The 20,418-nt window shown below is 31.1% G+C and overlaps 1 protein-coding gene across 1 annotated transcript in view; it reads right to left on the bottom strand.

Moving 5' to 3' along the window:
• SI (sucrase-isomaltase) overlaps positions 1-20,418 on the bottom strand; it is a 96,523-nt gene that overhangs the window by 35,986 nt on the left and 40,119 nt on the right. The window contains exons 16-27 of the mRNA XM_027113432.1: positions 19,276-19,392; positions 17,216-17,370; positions 16,285-16,369; positions 15,461-15,517; positions 14,214-14,338; positions 12,183-12,271; positions 9,713-9,762; positions 8,591-8,761; positions 6,697-6,852; positions 3,700-3,906; positions 2,216-2,370; positions 654-822 (exon numbers count right to left, since the gene is read on the bottom strand). Of these exons, the coding sequence (XP_026969233.1) occupies positions 654-822; positions 2,216-2,370; positions 3,700-3,906; positions 6,697-6,852; positions 8,591-8,761; positions 9,713-9,762; positions 12,183-12,271; positions 14,214-14,338; positions 15,461-15,517; positions 16,285-16,369; positions 17,216-17,370; positions 19,276-19,392 (1,536 nt within the window). The remainder of the gene's footprint in view (positions 1-653; positions 823-2,215; positions 2,371-3,699; positions 3,907-6,696; positions 6,853-8,590; positions 8,762-9,712; positions 9,763-12,182; positions 12,272-14,213; positions 14,339-15,460; positions 15,518-16,284; positions 16,370-17,215; positions 17,371-19,275; positions 19,393-20,418) is intronic.

Here is a 20,418-nt window from a genome sequence, read left to right as displayed (position 1 = left end):
CATTTATAATCTCATACTGAATATATCCTTTAAGTTCACATCACATGTGAAAATGGAAATGAGCTAGTATTTTTATTAAAATGTATTTTCCATTATATGTTTAGAATATAGTTTATATCAATTGTGCAATGTATTAAATAGTCATGAAATGTACACCATTAATAAGACAAAACATTGGAAAAGTGATATGAACATATAAAAACATTTTCTAAAACTGTAACTTGCAATATAACCTCATAAAAATGCACAACTGCAGCTTAGGGTAACAAAGGAAAAAGCATCAAATCTTTATCTAAGGAGTAGAAAAAAATTTCAAGGAGAAGCCAGTTATTTTCTAAAAGCTGAAAGTAAACATGTATTTGACAGGGAATTCTGAATCTGAATGTTCTTTCTATGCAGTTGAGAGGGTAAGGAATTGGGTCACAACCTCACTTCTCACTGTAGTCAATGATGTTATCCATTCGATCCTCTACTTTCACCTGTAATTTATGGTGACTTTTCATTTGTTTTTCAGAAAATCACTCTAGCAGCTCTTGGGATCTCTAGCCCCCTTTCATTGCTTCAATATTTAAGTACAGGCCTACAAAGAAGTGGCTGGGATCTGAATCATGGTCTTAGTTGCCACTTTGGGGTGGTCAAATATTGGTACCTACACCAGGTGGTTGGTCTCTTGTGAACATTCCCCAAGTATGCCAGTTCAGATCTCGCTTAAATGCTCTGTGCTCCATTTCCCCAAAACCATATATATATTCTGATGGTAGGCGTGTAGATATTTGAATGAACTGGTTGTTAAAAGCAAATCCAGGAAGGCGAGAATCCCAACTGAAAACAAAAGAAAACAATTTTATTCCTGTATACACATACAAATAGTATCACAAATAATAATGGTAATTCTTTCTTAGGTGTTATAAAAATCAATTGTATTTTTCTCTATAGGCCTATCATACCCAAATACAAATGGAAATAGATAATTTTTCCAATACATTTTTTTGGCTAAGTTAAGGAATATCTAAAATATGTTTCATATATTCATAATCATATTATGGCTACATGTTTGTCTTTAGACATATATTGCTTTTTAAAATAAAATTAATATAAAGTTATCAGTAATATATGACCTAGAAATAATATATGTCCTAGGAATTGAGAGTCCTTTATTGTCCTGTTCCCTTGAGATAATCAGTAAATTTTTACTACATATAGAATAAAAAGAAATCAATATCAAAATAAACTATAAGGTATAATGGATATTTTAATTCTAAACTCTATTACTATTCCCAATCATTTTCTTCTTCTTTTGTTTTGTATTTATAAAACCATGTGTTTATGAAGAAATCCAGAAGAAATGTGTTACAGAGAATGTCATTTGCAAGAAGAAGATAAAAGAAGAAGAAAAGAAAGTTGGCAGAGAAAGGAAACATAAGTATTAAAAAGAATTTGAGACATATTCAAATTTTTATATTAATGATTTTGGAAAAGTATTTACTAAAGAATAATGCTTCCTGAAAAACAATAAATAATGCCCTCTGCATCAGGAATTTTCTACAAAATCATTTTGCTTCTTATCCTTTGGAACAAAACTATTATCATAACAACAAAATTTTAAAACAATATAAACATAATTTTCTTCATTATTTGTATCCATACTGACAATACCTGAACACATCATGACAGTATCTTGTAAAGGATAGCAGGGCAAGCTTAAATTACATAGAAGTATCTTTTAATACACTGTAGTTTGTAGAGCTTTTTACCAAAAAAAGGTAATATTTTAAAATTTATATTTATTCATTAGACATAAAAACATATCTATATGTGTATATCTTAATTACCTTTCATCAATTCCTGACAAACATAGTATTAACTTTATCAAATTCCAGGACCAAAAACCTCCAATTTCAATAGTTCTAATAAAATATTTACATAACACATTTCCAACTACTTATTTTGACAACACTCATCATGCTTTTCAATAGGAGTCTTGGGTTTGGTTGTCAACTTGATTAGAAGAATGGGTCTGATATTTAATAATGAAATTCATCACATCCAAAGTGTAAATAAAATTTTACACCAACTGTTAATGATTTGCTGACTTTAGTTTTTAAATGTTACTATAAGCCAAATTATTTAATACATACACCTAAAACCACTTTTGGTGTGATGACATGCTAGCACAGTGAAAATATCCTTCATATCAAATAATTGAATCACTTACATAATTCTTCCTGTGCTTCTCCTTCGAATCTGGATGCCAAAAGGATTTTCCTTGATTTCAACATCATAAAGTCTATTTTCATAAGTACTTGTCGGTGTAGCTGGAATGTTTAATGGTACTGGAACTTCATATCTCTTATTTTGGGGGTCATAAATCTATTACAGAGAGATAATGAAAACAGATATGTTTAGTTCTTATTGCCAACATATTAGGTACATATAATTAACTAATTTAAATAATGGTTCAAACAAGAATATTTAGAATTCTTATCATAATTCCTAATTTTGTATCCGTGGCCCATATATCTATATAGAATTCCATACACATACATAGATATGTAATGGACTAAAATTATGTACTGTATTTTACCTGTTTTAATGTTTTATAATTCACTTTTCCATACAATGAGAAATCTTCAGAAAGAGAACTTTAAAGCTAAATATTCATTTATATGCATACACAAAATTATTTATCACTTCATGGTTAGACAAAGTTGTTTCAATATTTTTGCCTTATATATGATCTTACAATGAATATTAATGCTAATTTATCTTCATTCATGTCTTTATTTCCTCAGTACATTACTTATAAGTGATAATATTAGGTCAGAGTATTCTAACATTTGTAGGATCCTTGATAAACTATTGGTAAACTGTTTTCCAGAATTAGTGTACTAATTAATATTCGCACTAAGATGTATACTCTAATACTGTTATATGTTAAACTAAAAAGCATTTATTTCTCAAACCGTCATTTATTTCCTTGCTGATGAGGATAAACCATTTTCTACACGATTATTCAAATTTAGCTTTCCCATTCTTTGTATTTGCCTTTAGTTCCTTTTATTTTTAATGAGTATAATTACTTTAATATTTTATTCCAAATTTTATTTCTTATTCTGTTAAATGTCTGCTTGTGAGGTCTTAATATTTTTCTTGATTGTATGAGTTGAAATTGCTTTCCATTTGTCATATATGAGTCCGTACTATTTCTAATAGTTTTCTTAATGGATTCCCTTGGAGCTCTTAAGTAAAAAATAATTGCTAAGTGTAACTATTGAAAGAAATTATCTCTTTTGTATTTCTTATTGCATTGGCCAGAAAATTCAGATCACAGTTTAAAAAGAAATAATGGAAACAGTAAGCATCCTATTGTGTTTATTTTTTTCTGTTTTGTTTATTTTAATGGGACAACCAACATAGTCCAATTCTAAGTGATTTATCAATTTATCAAGAATTTAAATAACTAAAAAATCACGACTATATGTTTAATTATTCACAAAGCTAGCAAAAACAAAAAATTTTATTTACTGTTCATCTACCTATGAGCTCTGTAGGAAAAAAAAAGTTTTACTTTATAGAATTAAAATGTCATCAACCCAGTTAATAATTCTTAGTATTACATGAAAAATCCAAGCACCAAATCTATTTAAAATCTGTCTTGAGAGATGAATCATGCATTGAGATAGTTTATATTAAACATACCTTAAACTGCAGCATATCATCTTTATGATACTTCACCTCCACATGAAGAGTTGGGATGGGATCAGAAGGTAGCTTTATTCGAGCTTTTACAGTATTCAGCTGGAGGTCAGCTGTTATACCCACTGATGAGTAATGAGTTGACTGGACTAAGTAAGAGTTGTCTTCTTTAGGAAAGTAACACTCAGGTGCTTTGGATCCTAAAGGAGTCTAAAAACAAGACAAGTTCATTGTCAGAAATTGTAAGCATTGTAATATTTAAAAAAATAATAAGGTAGACATGTTAATCACATGTTGTATGATTTACAAATGTTATTGTTTAATACTAAAATGAAATTGCAGTCATAGCACAAAATATCTATTAGGCAACATGACACACCATGTACTAAAATGTTTAGAATATTTATATTTTGACTCTAAAGATAGACAGGTAGAGCAGAACAATCAAATGTCATAGTTTTTCAATTCAGAATATAGATGATTGTATTGTCTCTGAACATAATTAAGTATATAATTAAGTATGTCTAAATCTTAACTCTTTCCCTCCATGTTCGTTTCCGCACAGTTTTGTCAATCTTTGTTACTGTCAACTTTCTTTTTTCCAGCTGTTTAAACCAAAAACTTGAAGTCATTTTTACTCTTTTCTCATATTCTATATCCAATCAAGGAACAACACATTTTGGCTTTATCTTAAAAATATGCAGAAAAGTCAAACACTTATTACTAATTCTACCATTACCACTGTGGCTCAATCTACCAATATTTTATTTTGATTACTGTAACAGCCTCTTTCCTGGTCTCCCTGCCTTATCCTTCTAACAGTCTGTTCTCAACACAGAAGCCATTATGGTCCTATTAAGATGGAAATTTAATTTTCTCATTCATCTTTTCAAAACTCTCCAGAAGTATTCTATCTCGGAGTAAAAATCTTAATCCTAAAAATGGTCTAAGTAATTGATATACATTATTTGTTCCCATATGTCTATAATTTCATCTTCTGCTGTTCTTCCATTCACTCATTCTGTTTCAGACACGATGGCCTCCTTGCTGTTTGTGGACTATACCAGGTACATTCTTACTTCAGATGTACTTCAAGTTGATGTATTTTCTCTATGGAATATTATTCCTTCCTTTCTTTCTTTCAACTCTTTTAACAAATGCCACCTTCTCAAAGAAACCTTCTGTGTACAATCATTAAAGTAACACCACTGTCATTCTCCATCCCCCTTCTCCTTTTCTGCTTTATTGTTCTCCATAATACTTATCTAACATAAAACATAATTTTTTAGGTTATCTATTTGTTTTCCCACACTAGAATATAAACTCTATCAGGGAAGAGGGTTTTGTTTATTTTCTTCATCTAGAACAGTGCCTAGAACATAGTAGTTCTCAAGAATTTGTTAAATGGATCAATGAATAAACAGGATGGTCTAAAGAAACATAAATTTTCTAAATCATCATATTTAATGGACTTCTAATGTTAAAGCTTCACTTGTTTGACTTAAAAATCTATAAGGTGTTGAATAGTAATAGTAATGGGAAAAATAAAGTTTTCACATTTTCTTATTAGAAGTTATTGGAGCTTTAGTACCCATCATTTATATTCATTTTTTTAACTTTTATATTGGAGTATAGTTGATTAACAAGGTTGTGTTAGTTTCAGTTGATAATGAGAGTAAGTGACCACGCACTGAATGCAATGGAGAATGGGTATGGATTTGAATGAAGAGTTGGAATTTAAAAAGAAGATTTTGGAGGCATATTGGAAAGATACTTCACTATTTGGCTTTTATTGATTTCATTATCATTTCTCCTCCTCACTTCTTTTCTTCAATTCTTCCATAAACTTTCCTAATGGTAAAGATTATGCTACTTCATCAAGCAATGGAGAGGAATGAGGGCTATTTCTCTGGTGGCAGAGATTCTATATATTCCCTCATATAAGTGCAGACATTTCTGGGAAGTTGCTGGCAGGTGTGTCTAGACTCTTCTCAGTGTTATAACACATGCATTTAATTTATTGATTATATGAAATAATTTCTTTTTTTGCTGACAAAACCCAATGATGTAACCAAAAGTTCAGAATTTAAAAAATAAAATGAGTGTAGCAAGAGGGGACTTTTCCCATATCCCTTTCTGTAAAAACGTCTACTATCAATGACCATCATTGTTGTTGAAAATGTTTTTCTTTTAATTAATTTATTTTATTTATTTATTTTTGGCTGCATTGGATCTTTGTTGCTGTGTGTGGGCTTTCTCTAGTTGCGGTGAGCGGGGGCTACTCTTCCTTGTGGTGCACAGGCTTCTAATTGTGGTGGCCTCTCTTGTTGAGAGCACAGGATCTAGGTGCGCAGGCCCCAGTAGTTGTGGCATGCAGGCTCAGTAGTTGTGGCTCACAGACTCTAGAGTGCAGGATCAGCAGTTGTGGCACACGGGCCTAGCTACTCCACGGCACGTGGGATCTTCCCGGGCCAGAGCTTGAACCCATGTGCCCTGCATTGGCAGGCGGATTCCTAACCACTGCACCACCAGGGAAGCCCTGTTCTTGAAAGTTTGACCAAAATTACTGGCAGAAATTGTCACCTCTTAGTGGAACAGATACAACCCATCAATCAATTTCAGAAATTTTAATAACTTGAGACAATGCTTTTGAAACACTACTCCCTACTGGCATAATACCTTGCTCAATTAAGCTAGTCAGCCACAACTAACATCTAACAAAGTGCAACAAATAGAGTTCTAGTTTATTAAATAAAGTAATACTATCCAAAATGCCTGGAAAGCAACTTACACATCCATTTAGTCTGGCTTTTACTAAATTATGTCTTTGGAGAATTAAGATAAAGATAAATTATCTATTAGAAGTCCTAATTTCAAATTCCAAATGCTTCTCTAGCTGAATTTAGTTTATATGCTGTAGAATTAAAATTATAATATATACGGTTTACTTTGAAACGTTTATGTGAAAGCCTTATCTTGAATAATTAAAATTCTTATTACCGTTTCCCATAAGCAGCCACGTTCTTCACAGCGTTGTTTAGTTGCAATGTCTGCATCTGGATAACAAGTAAACTTTTCAGCTTCCAAGAAAGTTTGATCCCATTGAACAGTAAAGTTTCTTCCAAGGTTAAACATGAGATTGTAAATTAGTAGATTCTTTGAAGAGAAAGAAAACATTAAAATATTTCTAACCACTGGACAATTTAAAAATACTTAACATTTTTAAAATGCAGCAACCCCACAGCAATTCTTCAAATCAAATCATTAATAATTTTAATATAATACTAAAAGAAAGAATAGAAAAGAAAAAACATGACATGCCACTGAAATAGCTAGAATCTCAAGACAGTTCTCAAAACTATGAGAAATTATAGAATACTGATAAAAAACATTATCTTTAAATCCAGATGTGTTCAATTCTCAGTTCTGATACTTAATGCTCATGAATCTGGGGAAATTATCTACTCTGTTTTATCTTCAATTTCCTCCTCCTGTAAAATGGGGATAATGAATAAATGATCTGTGAAATTTAAAACACCTGGCATTATGCTTGGGGCATACCAGGTATGAAATAAATAGTAGTCCCCTCAATGAAGAAAAAGGGAAGAAAATGTTGACCACTTTGATTGATTTGGAGGCTCCCAGAGTCAGAGGAGGGGAATATTATTTATTTATTTTCCTAATTTTATCCACTGCTTATAATATTTGAGGGACAAGTTAGAGAGGAGATAACATGGTATTATGCAAAAAGAAAAAAAAGTGAAAGGATAGTGTCCAAGAAGAGAAGAATTAGAAAGATGTATCTATAAGTGTCTTTGTAAATCTTTACATTAACATAATAATAGAAACAGATATAAACTGGGATTGTAAAAACATATAATAAAACAATTTTGTATTATGCCCACTTGATAATCTTTGTTAGAGTCATAAAGTTCTCAATAAGCCTGTATTATTTATTGATTAGTTCTTATAGTCCTAGGAATATATACATTATAGTATACTTACTAATAAAAAATAATTAACCAATACATATCTTTATGGAAATTCCTAAGTGAAAAACTGGGCCAGAGGACTTAGAAGCTAGACAAAAATACTCTAAGAAAATGTCCTACATCTCAATTTAGAATTTATGCTAACATTACTAATATTTAGGAATATAGGAATGGTAGAAAAGTAAATGCCAATAAATATCACTTCCATGTTTTAAATTATTTTTGTCTAACATTTTAAATAATTAATTTTTTACCTGAAGCAACATTATGATTAAATATGACATTTTACATATGAGGAAGCTGAGATGATGAGAGATTAATTTATTGTGTTTAAATGCACAGACTGCAGGGCTGCAATTTGAGCCCAATTCTATTACTCCTTTTCCCTCTCTAGTACACTTGTTAAACAAGGCAAGAACGAGGATAAGAAAGGGACTACTTGAAGGGGAGACTGTAAATAAAAATTTGAAAGAGAAGTACAAGATATATTGAGGACAAAGGGAGTTCATGAAAGGAGAAGTAGAGAGAATTGAAGAAATGGATTCAATCATTACCTTAAGAAGTCTTAAATGAGAAGGTAAAACTTTTAGATTCTTTATTGTATGCAGTAGGTTAAGAGTTCAGGGTAGGAGAATGGTATCAAAAACAATATTAGAAAGGCATACATAAGTGATACACAAGATAAAATTAAATAGAGAGGGAGAAGTAGTATCAGTTCACCTTAAGGTTGATATCTCAACATAAATTGAGATAACCTAAAATGGAATATTGCCAGCAAAAGGAAAAGAAAAGAAAGATATGTAATGAAGAAAAAAAAAATCACAAAACCAAGAGCCTGAATGGATATATAATGTTAAATATGAGAGTATGTGATAACTAAAATATTTTAAGATTGTATTTACCTGGTTGGAAGTATCATAAGTGAAATTGTAGTGAGCTCTCATTGGTTGATTATCTTCCATCACTGAAACTTCTGTAACAATGTCTATCAACCCAAGGATTTTTATAGTCTCAAATGCTAAAGTGGTTCCTTCCTGGTATGACGAATGTGTGCATATAACATCCAATTTGTTCTGAAAAATGTATATAATATTATATATCAAGTAGAAGGTCATTGGATACAAATTAGAAATAACAAGTGTATTTATACTGATTAAATCTTAGTTCTAAAAATGTATAAACTATAGTTTTTACTAAATAAAAATAATTAACCAATACATACTTTAATGAAAATTGCTAAGTGAAAAACTTTAGACAAGAGAGCTTAGGAATTAGCCAAAATTCTAAGAAAATATTCTACATCTCACATAATTTAGAATTTATTTATGCTGATAATACTAATAAATTAGTATTATTTAGTATTAAATTATAGCATTATTCGGTATTTAATAATATAGTATAATAAGAAAAGAACCAATCATCTATCCCTCCATTCCCAACAGCTCTTCACATCAAAGTACCCTATATAAATACACTTATTAGTAACTCTTTAAAATTGTCTTTTATACACGCTCTAAAATTATTTTCAGAGATAAATTATGCATGACGCAAATCATGTATATTCCTTCTCATTCTCTTCATTGGTGAAGAATAAATTATCTTTGGCAAAAAAGAATATATGAAGAAATCTAACTTCTACAAAAAGCATTGCTACTAATTATTCAAAATTTAATCTTGTGCATAGCTTTTTCATTTTCACCCCAAATCCATGACAGTCACTGCTGTGATTGGTATATTAAAACATTTTCAAATATGTTGAGATTATTTTCCCAGGACATATTGCTTAAACCAGACATAGTGCTACAAGAAGTCTGAAGATTTCTGTGCATCAATTTCATCAATAGAAACTCATCTATTACATTGAAATATAAAAATTTAAGGTAATTCATATATAATTTAATAATTCAATTTATTTTGTTTCTTTCCACTGATTTCTGGAGAGAAATGTAACATTATTCCAAAAGGCACAATCTAGACATTAACAAGGTATTATATTTAGCTATGTGTTCAAGGAGAATGCTTACATTAGAAACTGAAAATGTATATAAAATGTAGTTGCCATTTTGGATGGTATCTGAAATGGTGAAAAAAAAAAGTTATCAGATCAAAATGTAATGTTAAATTGTTTTATTTTTACAGTTAGACAACACAGGGAATTTTTTAAAATAGATATTATTTATTAATGAAGCAAATTAAACAGATTATTCTTTTAAATTAAGGTTCTTAATTATCTTTAAATGAAACTATTTTGGTAGTTTATTTTCCCAGGAAGTAAAGGTAGTGAATGCATCTTTGCCCAGTTTGATTTTTCAAGGACTGCTAAAATAGTTCTGGAAATTCAGAGAGCACAAAACTTGTAGTAAAATATATATAATTATAACTATTTTTTGAATGATATTTTATCTGTTTTTAGTAAACTGTGGAACATTCAGTTTATTTTGGGAAGCCATGGCACACCACAATTTTGGTTCCCATCTTTCAGTGTGTTTTTTCATTATTTGAAGAATGAGTGAATGTGGAGACATTAAAGTTTCAAATAAACTTTAATGAGAAAAATTGAAGAAAGCAATTATTTTCTGCATGATATATGTAACAATGTAACATAACTTTTTATCAACATGTTTCTTTAACAGGGAACTAAAGATTATAACTAAAATAATTAGGAAGAAAGAGTGGAAAATATAAAGGGAATACTAGGATCTATATACAATACTTTGAATAACATTAATTTACTTAAAATTTTAATCCTAGGAAATAAAAATAGAGTCAGAACCCAAACTGAAGTCATTTTATTGTCTTGTGTTTGATTGATTATTCAGAAAATTTTGATTTTAACTTTTTAACACACTTCAGTATATAGATATCATATTAAATGTCTGATTAAATCATAACTCCATATTTTTAACCATTTTATATGAAGTAAATTACCAATATAATTTTTTGCAAGTAGAAAAAAGGAGTGAATTTGGAAATATTTATATAATCTGAGAAATGAGAATAACCTTAAAATCAGGTTCCACATGCTACCAATAGAGGTATTACCTCAACAACATTCTTTACCTGATGATTACGAAACAATTTACTTCTGCTGCAATCCTCTCTTACAGAATTTCTATGTAGTAAATGCTTTGAATCTATTCTCAGGGCAGAGCTCACCCTAGTGTGTTTGACTCCAAGGTATTTGAGAAAGAGGGAGAAGGCTGGTGTGCTGGCGTAGAATGAGAAATGGAGAATGGTAGGGCACAGTGTGTGTGCATGCATGTGTGTGTAAAATGTGCAGGACATAGTGAATGCTCTAGGTCTTGGTAAAGACTGTGGTTCTTAATTGAGTAAAATGGAGAATTGATAGAGGGTTTTGAGCAGAAGTGTAATGATTTGAATCATCTTTTAAAGGGATCACTCTATCTGCTTGTTGGTAAATAGAATGAAAAAAAGGGGGATTGACAAGAGCTATCGACCTAGAGACCAGTTAGGGAGCTATTGCAGTAATTAAAATGAAAAGTAGTGATGATAATGGTGGAGTTTATGAGAGAACAAAGATCAAGGTGGAACCAAGAGAAATTCCTAGGTTGTGACAGACAAGAGTGAACTCTAAAGTTTTTGGCATCTTGCAGAGATGAAATTACCATCAACTGACAAGGGGAAGACAATATATCTGGTGGAGCAGATATATTGTGGTAATCTACATATTCATAGGAGATAAGACTTAAAAAAGAACAGAATTTTTTTCATAGATTCCACATTTTCAAAATTGTAAGAGAGCACACCAATACATAGGCTATTTCTTGGAGTTAATTTAGAGATATTTGGATGTTTCATATACTATAGACAAAGGCATATAGGGCATTCTTTAATATATCTGAAAAGTAGTGAGCTATAATAGAAGGTAAACTATAATTTTTTATATGTACATATATAAAACACATACCTAAAAAATATATATATATACTTTTTCAGATTCTTGTCCATTATAGTTCATTAAAAGATATTGAATATAGTTCCCTGTGTTATATATTAGGTCCTTCTTGTTTATCTATTTATATATACAGTATTGTGTATTTGTTAACCCCAAACTCCCAATTTATCCCTCCCCAGCTACATTAATTAACTAAAGCCTTAATATTGGTTTTCTTTTACAGTAATAAAACTTTAGTTTTAACCACTATAATCATATAAGATAGTTGAAAATAGGATGCAAGTTATACATCTGTGAATTTATTAACTATTTTAATTTTTATACAGTAATCTAATAAGATATTTATATTTGTCAAAGACTTTTTATGATAAACCAAAAGATAAAAACAGATATTGTAATTAAATATATATAATTTAAATACCAATGTTAAATTTCATAAAGTAACCTAAACTCTTAAGATAGATATAAAACAGCAATTAAAAATTAAAACTTGTGATATTTTTGTTTAATTTTATAATAAAGGCAAAACTTCCCATCATTAAAATGAACATTTAAAAGCATATCACTTTGAAACTTACCTTTAGTTTCTCCATCATCCCAGAAAAAGTCTCCTTTTGCTTTGTTATCTTCATCTAAAGCAACTATAAGTCCTAGAGGGTTATTTCGGCTGTTAAGTAAGTTTGGGTGCATATATGATTAAAAATAAATGTATAGTGAAATATCTTATAAATAAATCCATTTCAACATAAGGGACTTGTAGGAGTTCTGCATTCACATGAGAACACTGATATTAATAAAATTCATGTCTATACTTATTAGTAATTTATCAATGAGAAAAATAATTCATATGCTTAGAAAATAAATGAAAGGAATAAATACAATACGAAGGGCTTCCCTGGTGGCACAGTGGTTAAGAATCTGCTTGCCAATGCAGAGGACACAGTTTCGAGCCCTGGTCTGGGAAGATCCCACATTCCGGGAGGCAACAAAGCCCGTGCACCACAAATACTGAGTCTGCTCTCTAGAGCCTGTGAGCCACAACTACTGAGCCCATGTGCTACAACTACTGAAGCATGTGTGTATACAGCCTGTGCTCCAAAACAAGAGAAGCCACTGCAATGAGAAGCCCATGCACCACAATGAAGAGTAGCCCCCACCCACGTTCGCTGCAACTAGAGAAAGCCCACACACAGCAACTGAAGACCCAACGCAGCCAAAAATAAATTACTTAATTAAATTAATTTAAAAATATACAATATGGAATTTCTTGGGGGCCAAGACACCATCAAAATTGAAATGGTATAAAAATATTTCAATTCAAACAACAAAATTAAATATATCTTATGATTGCTCAATTCAACATGTATTTGCACATACACATTAACCCTAAATTGCAGTGTACCAAGGTTACAAAACAATGAAAAGCACTATAAAATAAAATTTTAAATGCTAAGTGGAATCTCTAATCGTCTTACAAATGAAGCTAATTCTATCATGTGAAATGAAACATGATGAATAATTTTTTAGTTATATATTGCTATAGGTTTTTAAACTTAAAATGAGGCTATACAGTCCAGGTAACTGCTCTATACAGAATACATTCCTTCCAACATGCACTCATCAAAGTGTATGTTTCTCTTGTTCAATACAGCTCTAGAGTATAACCAATTATTTTGAGAACATCGTCATGAAACAGTTACAATATGAAAGTGATCAATTCTAGAAAACAAAAATAATTAAGTTACTAACACACATCCATTCACTTATTAATTTGTTCCTTCAACAAATATTTAGAGAAAATCAGGAGCCTATTCCATAATAGGCTGACACTATTATTGGTTTCGGGACTAAAGCAGTGAAAAGTCAAGTCTCTGCCTTCATGGAGTTTATAGTCTGGGGGAGTAGACACACTACATACAAGAAAAAGTAAAAATATAATTCCAGATATTCTTAATGTTATGAAGAAAATATAGCAGAGTAAGGAATAGATATCTATTGGGGTGTTGTAGAATATGGGGAAATGCATAGATTCAATATGACACATTCTGTCCATGTACCCAGAATGAATGTTGCAAGATAAAGCACCAGAATTTTCAAGTTTCTGCTTTTTTTCTAAATAGTTCTCAAATTTATTTTTACTGAACAACTTAGTTTCTCTCTTGTTCTTTACTTAACAAAAATATCTACCTCATTTATTAACTTAAAACGTTTTAGCTGAAAGAAAAACATTGTGACATTTATGTATTGAAAATCCAAATATGTAACAACTGACACTTTAATCAATTATATAACTTACTTAATACTTCATTTTTTATTAAGAATCAGCAATTAACTTTAATTATACATATTCTTTAGAGAATGTCAGTACATTTTGGCATAGGAAATAAATTTCCAATCTATACTTATTTTTTAAATCAAGAAGTTTGTAGTAATATACATAATTTGATTCTTCTTTTTATAACCATGATGGTTATATGTAGGAAGTCCTTACGTATATCAAATATCTTCTGGTGAAAAAGCTAAATATCAATATTTGATTATTAATAAAAATGTGAAACATTAAAACTTGAATTATATTTCAGATTTCAGTTAATGCCTTTTCATTTTACCTTGCTGTTGTAGTTACAGCAGGTTGTTGAATGGGGATAATGTAACCTCCTCTAAGATGTAATCCTATTTTGTCTGCTGGAAGATACATATCAACACGTTGTCCTTTCCATGGTCTTTTTGCACCCTAATATTTGGAAGATAAAAATATTTTTTTCATTATTGTAAAGAATTTAAACCCCATTTTACAAGAATTACACATAGAAATAATTCTTACTATGAGAAATTCGTGTCATCTTAGTGAATATTAACATGTCATTTTCTAACTTTTAAAGAAAACTCTTTTTCAGTTTACTGATGAAAGCTGGGTAAAAATAAGTTTGGTTTCACAAAAAAAAAATCAACATAGAGCAATCCATTTCCCTTCTACAATAATTAACAATATTCTTAATTAGCACTATTTTTTATTCTTTGTTTTGGTTTAAAGTTAACCATGCCTCTAGAAAGAATTTTTTAAAAATCATTTCTTATAAAAATAAAGGGTTTGGGCTTTCCTGGTGGTTCAGTGTTTGAGAGTCCGCCTGCCGATGCAGGGGACACAGGTTAGTGCCCTGGTCCGGGAAGATCCCACATGCCGCGGAGCGGCTGGGCCCGTGAGCCATGGCCCCTGAGCCTGCGCATCCGGAGCCTGTGCTCCGCAACGGGAGAGGCCACAACGGTGAGAAGCCCGCGTACCACAAAAAAATTAAAAAAATAAAAATAAAGGGTCTGCTTAGCAAATATAAGTGTTACAAAATACTTTCCTTTAAAATAAATATTCTCAGAAGGTCTTGGTCAATTAAAAAAAATAGGTCGTGTGTATGAATCCTGCTACGCTGCCTTTTCAAGATTGAGATGAAAATCTTTCCCAAACATTACAATATACATTATAAAAACAAATGTTTAAGATTAGCTTAATACTCAGTTCTTCTGGCCATAAGATGAATATGTAAAATAGGGAAATTATTAAAATAAGTTACTACTCCTTAAAATTACTCTTGACCTTTTATTTCCACAATTTAAAATGGATAACTCTACACTAAAGAATATAACTTCGTATTAATCACATGCAACAAAACATATACTTTCTCACATGCAACAAAATGTACACCCGCACAGACTTCCACATTATTAAAATTTGGAATTATTATTTTTTGTAATAATAACAGAACTACTGAAAAAAAGATATGCTGTGTGTTTGGAGTTGTTTCCATGTACAGATGTTGAACAATATGTACTTGTGATCTATTATTATATTAAGGTTACTTACAGTTTCAAAATCATACCAAGTAGCATTAGGGATGTATGCACTCACTGTATCTGCTCCCTAAAATAAACAAGATAATTTATATATAGATATATATATATATTACTTCAATATGTAATGGAAGAGAATCACATCAAATGTTAAGTTGGATTTTCATAGTGAAGCGAAAAGAAACTTCCTTTGTATTGTTATACTCCAATATTTTCTATATATAGTAATCAAAAGGCTATTTTACTAGCTTTAGATATTATAATGTAAAATATTCCTAAAGCAAAGATGAAATGAATTTAAGTGGCAACTAAAATAATGGATACATGCATTTGTATTTGTATTGCTGTAATCTATATGGTAATTGTGAGTATGAACACATTCATTTCTGTATATTTCCACTTTTAAATAACAGATAAAAAACATATAACTCATTCAACTATTTTTCAGCATTTTCATATGATCCACTGGTTTTCAAGTTCACCTTTATTTACAATATAGCAAAATTTCAATGTCTATGTCTACTTGAATGAGAATTCCTTGTTATTACTATAAGATTTGATTTGATGTCATAAATAAAGCTTTCCTTTTCAGAAGAATACTAATTTTATACAACTTTTTTCTCCACAGTACATATTATCTATTTGAACAGCATAAATCTACTTAATATATTTATAATCTTTCACAATTTCTTCTGCATTTTAGAATTCAATTTAACACTTACCAGGTTGAAGCAGTCTATTGAGTAACATTTATTACCCAGATGTTTTGTAATTTAGTGTGGATTTGATTACACAAAGTTTCCATTAAAATATAAATTTATTAAAATTGTATCCTACCTGTTTCAAGACAGGGGTAATAAGTAATGAGGGGCCCCATAAGAATTGAGTGTCCTCAATCCAGCTATTAGTATCCTCATAAAACCTAAGAACAATGACAATATTTACAATACAAAGATAAAAAATAAGTTTATCCAAATTCTTCATTTGGTTTATGTTTTAAGTTTCTCCCTGGGAATAATTATTGTCTTTAATTTTACTTATTTGATATGCATTTTGAATCTATAGTTATTACATCCTTATGGTTCATCTGACACTCAAAAAAAGAAGGTAGAAAGGAAGGGAGAGAGGGGAGAAAAGAGGGAGAGAGGGAGAGAGGAAATTCGTTCATTTGGGACTTAAAAAAATCCATCATATATGATAAGCCTCCTTTTTATCTGTAATAAACAACTATTCTGTTTAATTCATTTTTCTCCTGTAAGATAGGTCCATAAAGTACCAGAAATATTTCATATTCTACTTTCCTCCTTTTACACTTTTTTTCTTTATAAACTCCCATTTTGACTTGGATTTGAAAGGATCTTTAGTCATTTCTTGAGGAAAGTCCCTGCCTTGGTCAAGAAGTACAAAGACAAACACAATTCATTGTTTTGTAACTATACTATCTATAATTAGTTGATTTTCACAATATATACATGATTATGTTTTCAGTATTCTATATTTAATATTGCTTATTGATATAATTTCTCAAATTATCCCACATATCTTTTTCCTTTTCAGTTCTATGCAGTTCTCACATTTCTAAATTAATCTTGTCCAATTCACCAAATTAATTATATTTACTACTATCATTCCACAGTTAATCAACTTATTTACGTAAGTGTAAGAAAAAGCAGTAGAATCTACTTGACATCTTGATTTACCCCTATTAATTTTTCATATGTCTGAATATAATTTGAAAGACACTGAAATTCTTGAACACAGTACTCACTCATGAAGAACTGGCCTTGCTACTGTTTCTCCAAACATATGGGCTTTATAAAATAGAGTATAGAGGAAAGGTAACAAGGTATAGCGAATATTCAAATAGTGCCTTGATGAATTAACCAAAAGAGAATTCGGTCCAAAAAATGCTGGATCCTGATGCTGTGGCATAAATAAAGGAATTGAAATAAGAGAGTTAAAACATGAATGAAAATTAAAATAGAAGCATTAAATGTATTTTTGAAAACCAAAATGTATACATTTTACCTTGTTTGTAAAAAGTTGAGATTACTCCTATTTCATTATCAAAGGATATGAATTTCTAACTTTTATGTTTTCATTTGGATATATATATATATTAATTAAATTTTATTTTAAAGTGGACATTACCCATTTAAATATACATACTTAGAGAAGATGGAAACTATTTTAACAAAGCATTCTTCTCTTCTATTATTTGTGGTAGATTGAATTATTGGTCCCAATTTTCATGCCTCCTTGTACCCTCAACTTTTGCTATGTGACTTTGCACCTGCCTCTAGCAGTGGATTGTACTTCCCCACCACTTGGCTTTGTGCTCAGCTATATGACATACTCTGGCCAATGGAGTCTTACTACATGTGACACCTTCAAGTAAGGGCTGGAAATGTGCTTGCCTGAGGACTTGTTGCCTTGTGCCTTGCCATTGCTATTAGAACAATAAGCCCAAATGGTCTGCTAGCCAAGGGATACAGGGAACAGAGCTGCCTGGCCAGCCTATAGGCTTGCAACTTGAAGGACAGCCTCCTTGCTGAGCCCAAGCTAGATTAGCTGACTCTCTCAGCCAAGGTTTAATGATGTGAGCAAACCTGCTTAGATTTCCTGCTATGGGTAACAAAATTAACTGAGCGAACCAGCTACTGCTTCCCTAGATTCATCATCATATTTACTGCAAAGTCACATTTCCCTTTGGCTGCTCCCAGGAAATCAATGAGCAAGGTGGGACTACTATTCAGGCCCATTCCAGGGAGATACAGGGGTCTCCCAGTGGTCAACTTTACCTTGAGGACTCCTTACTGGACTGTAATTTCCTTAGAACTGGGCTGTAGTATATAACTCTCCCTATCAAACCTTCTTTGCCCTCATCTTCACCTGGTTCAGACCTGAATTGTGATCTGAAGGCTCTCTCCACTTTCTCCTGCTTCCTCTCCTTTATCTACCACAAGTGCTTCACCAATAAATCTCTAACATGTCTAATTGTCTCTTGGCATCTGCTTTTTGGAGGACAGAGATAAACACAAGTTATAATGTAATTCATATCAGGATCTCCCATGAACACAAATTTCTTGAAGCATCACTTAGGTAGATTAGGAAGTGACGAATACCCAATTTATATCTTTTACTTCTGTACTATCACACTTCCTTCCAGGCTGAGCTCTGAGTAGTTGTCCCTCTTCTCAAAGAGAATTAAGCCCCAGTGTGTGCACAGTGAATAATTTTTAACCAACATGTACTTAATTGACTTAATGCTTTCACCTAATTTCCTCATTCCCTTTGAGAAATATACCTATGAGAGCTCACTGCATACTGAATGCTCAGTTCAGATGCATATTTTAAAAGTGTTAGTTTTATTTTTTCCCCACCTGTCATTACAGTTTTACCTATTACAGAAAGACTATGGCCTCAAACTGCTTTGCAAGTATCTTTAATTTCTTGTGTATCTTTAATGAAAGAAAAACTGGAAATCCTTAATAGTATATTATATTTTTATGAAAGTTACCTGAACTTATATTGTTAGAATGTAAGAATCCAGACTCAAAAAGCTTTGTCCTTAACTTAAAATATTGTGATTTAACACATGTGTATATGCTTTAGGCTTAAATAAAATATTTATGCTATGACTATGTCTCATGATTTCCTTATTTGATCATATTTATATATACAAAATATTTATAGACCTTGAGAAGAGGACTTCCAACTCTTCTTTATGAATTATACTACAAACTTTCAGACCAGATCTTCTATAGATATAAATTTAAGTTTAAAATTATGTTTTATTTTGAAACATGGAGAACAAGAGGCATTTACCTCATATCCATCAGCATTATGGTTTCTGGAAAATGGATAAAAAGCCCCAAGTTGCATCCACCTTCTGCAAAGCTCTTCTGTGGTCTCAGCCACAAATCCACAGATATCTGCTCCAACCTAAATAACATATATATCTATTATTTACAGTGTAAGGATTCTCAGATTTGCCCAGAGCATCACATTTTATGCCTCAGCTGATTAATTTGCACTAACAACCTTTTTGTTTTACTGTCTTCATATACTCTTCCTTGGCCAAGTTTATTTTCCATTTTTGCCACATTACTTGCCACTAATTGAATGTATAAAGCTAAAATTGTATTATTAAAATGTGTTGCTTCTTTTTTTTTTTTTTTTTTTTTTGTGGTACGTGGGCCTCTCACTGTTGCGGCCTCTCCCGTTGGAGAGCACAGGCTCCGAACGCGCAGGCTCAGCGGCCATGGCTCACGGACCCAGCTGCTCCACGGCATGTGGGATCTTCCCGGACAAGGGCACGAACCTGTGTCCCCTGCATCGGCAGGCGGACTCTCAACCACTGCGCCACCAGGGAAGCCCAATGTGTTGCTTCTTAATCGAAAACTCACCACCTATGATTTGACTTTTCCTATTTATAATACATTACTGTAGGAGTAAAATAGTATAAAAAAAATTGCCAGATGTATGCTCATATATAATTGCATTCCTCATCATTCAAGGATCCTCCAGAGGGGGGGAAAAAAACAAAACAAAACAAAACAAAAACTATTATCCTTAACTTACTATCAATATTTACTGTTTACAAGCATTTCTTTATTTTTCTAAATAGTATATATGTATCTATAAACAATATATAACATTGTTTTGCATTGCTTATTAACTTTGTATAGATGGCATGTTGTATGCATTACACTGTATTTCACTTTTTTCTCAGTGTTACTTTTGTGAGATTCAATTATGTTAATATGGCTGTAGTTCCCTATTGTATGAGATCCCATCGCTATAAAACATGCTTCTATGAAGTGTCTATATAGATTTCTTTGTGAATATGTAAAATGTAGTCTTATTCTGTAATATATATATATGTGTGTATATATATATATATATATAGGATTATTTTCCTGATTTATTGGAAATGTACATTGTTTAATCAAAACTGGTTGTTACCAT

The sequence above is a fragment of the Aethalodelphis obliquidens genome, unplaced genomic scaffold, assembly GCF_003676395.1.
Source record: "Aethalodelphis obliquidens isolate GAN/ISIS:26980383/991018 unplaced genomic scaffold, ASM367639v1 scaffold1, whole genome shotgun sequence".
Classification (NCBI taxonomy): domain Eukaryota; kingdom Metazoa; phylum Chordata; class Mammalia; order Artiodactyla; family Delphinidae; genus Aethalodelphis; species Aethalodelphis obliquidens.
This window is presented reverse-complemented; position numbering and strand designations above follow the sequence as displayed.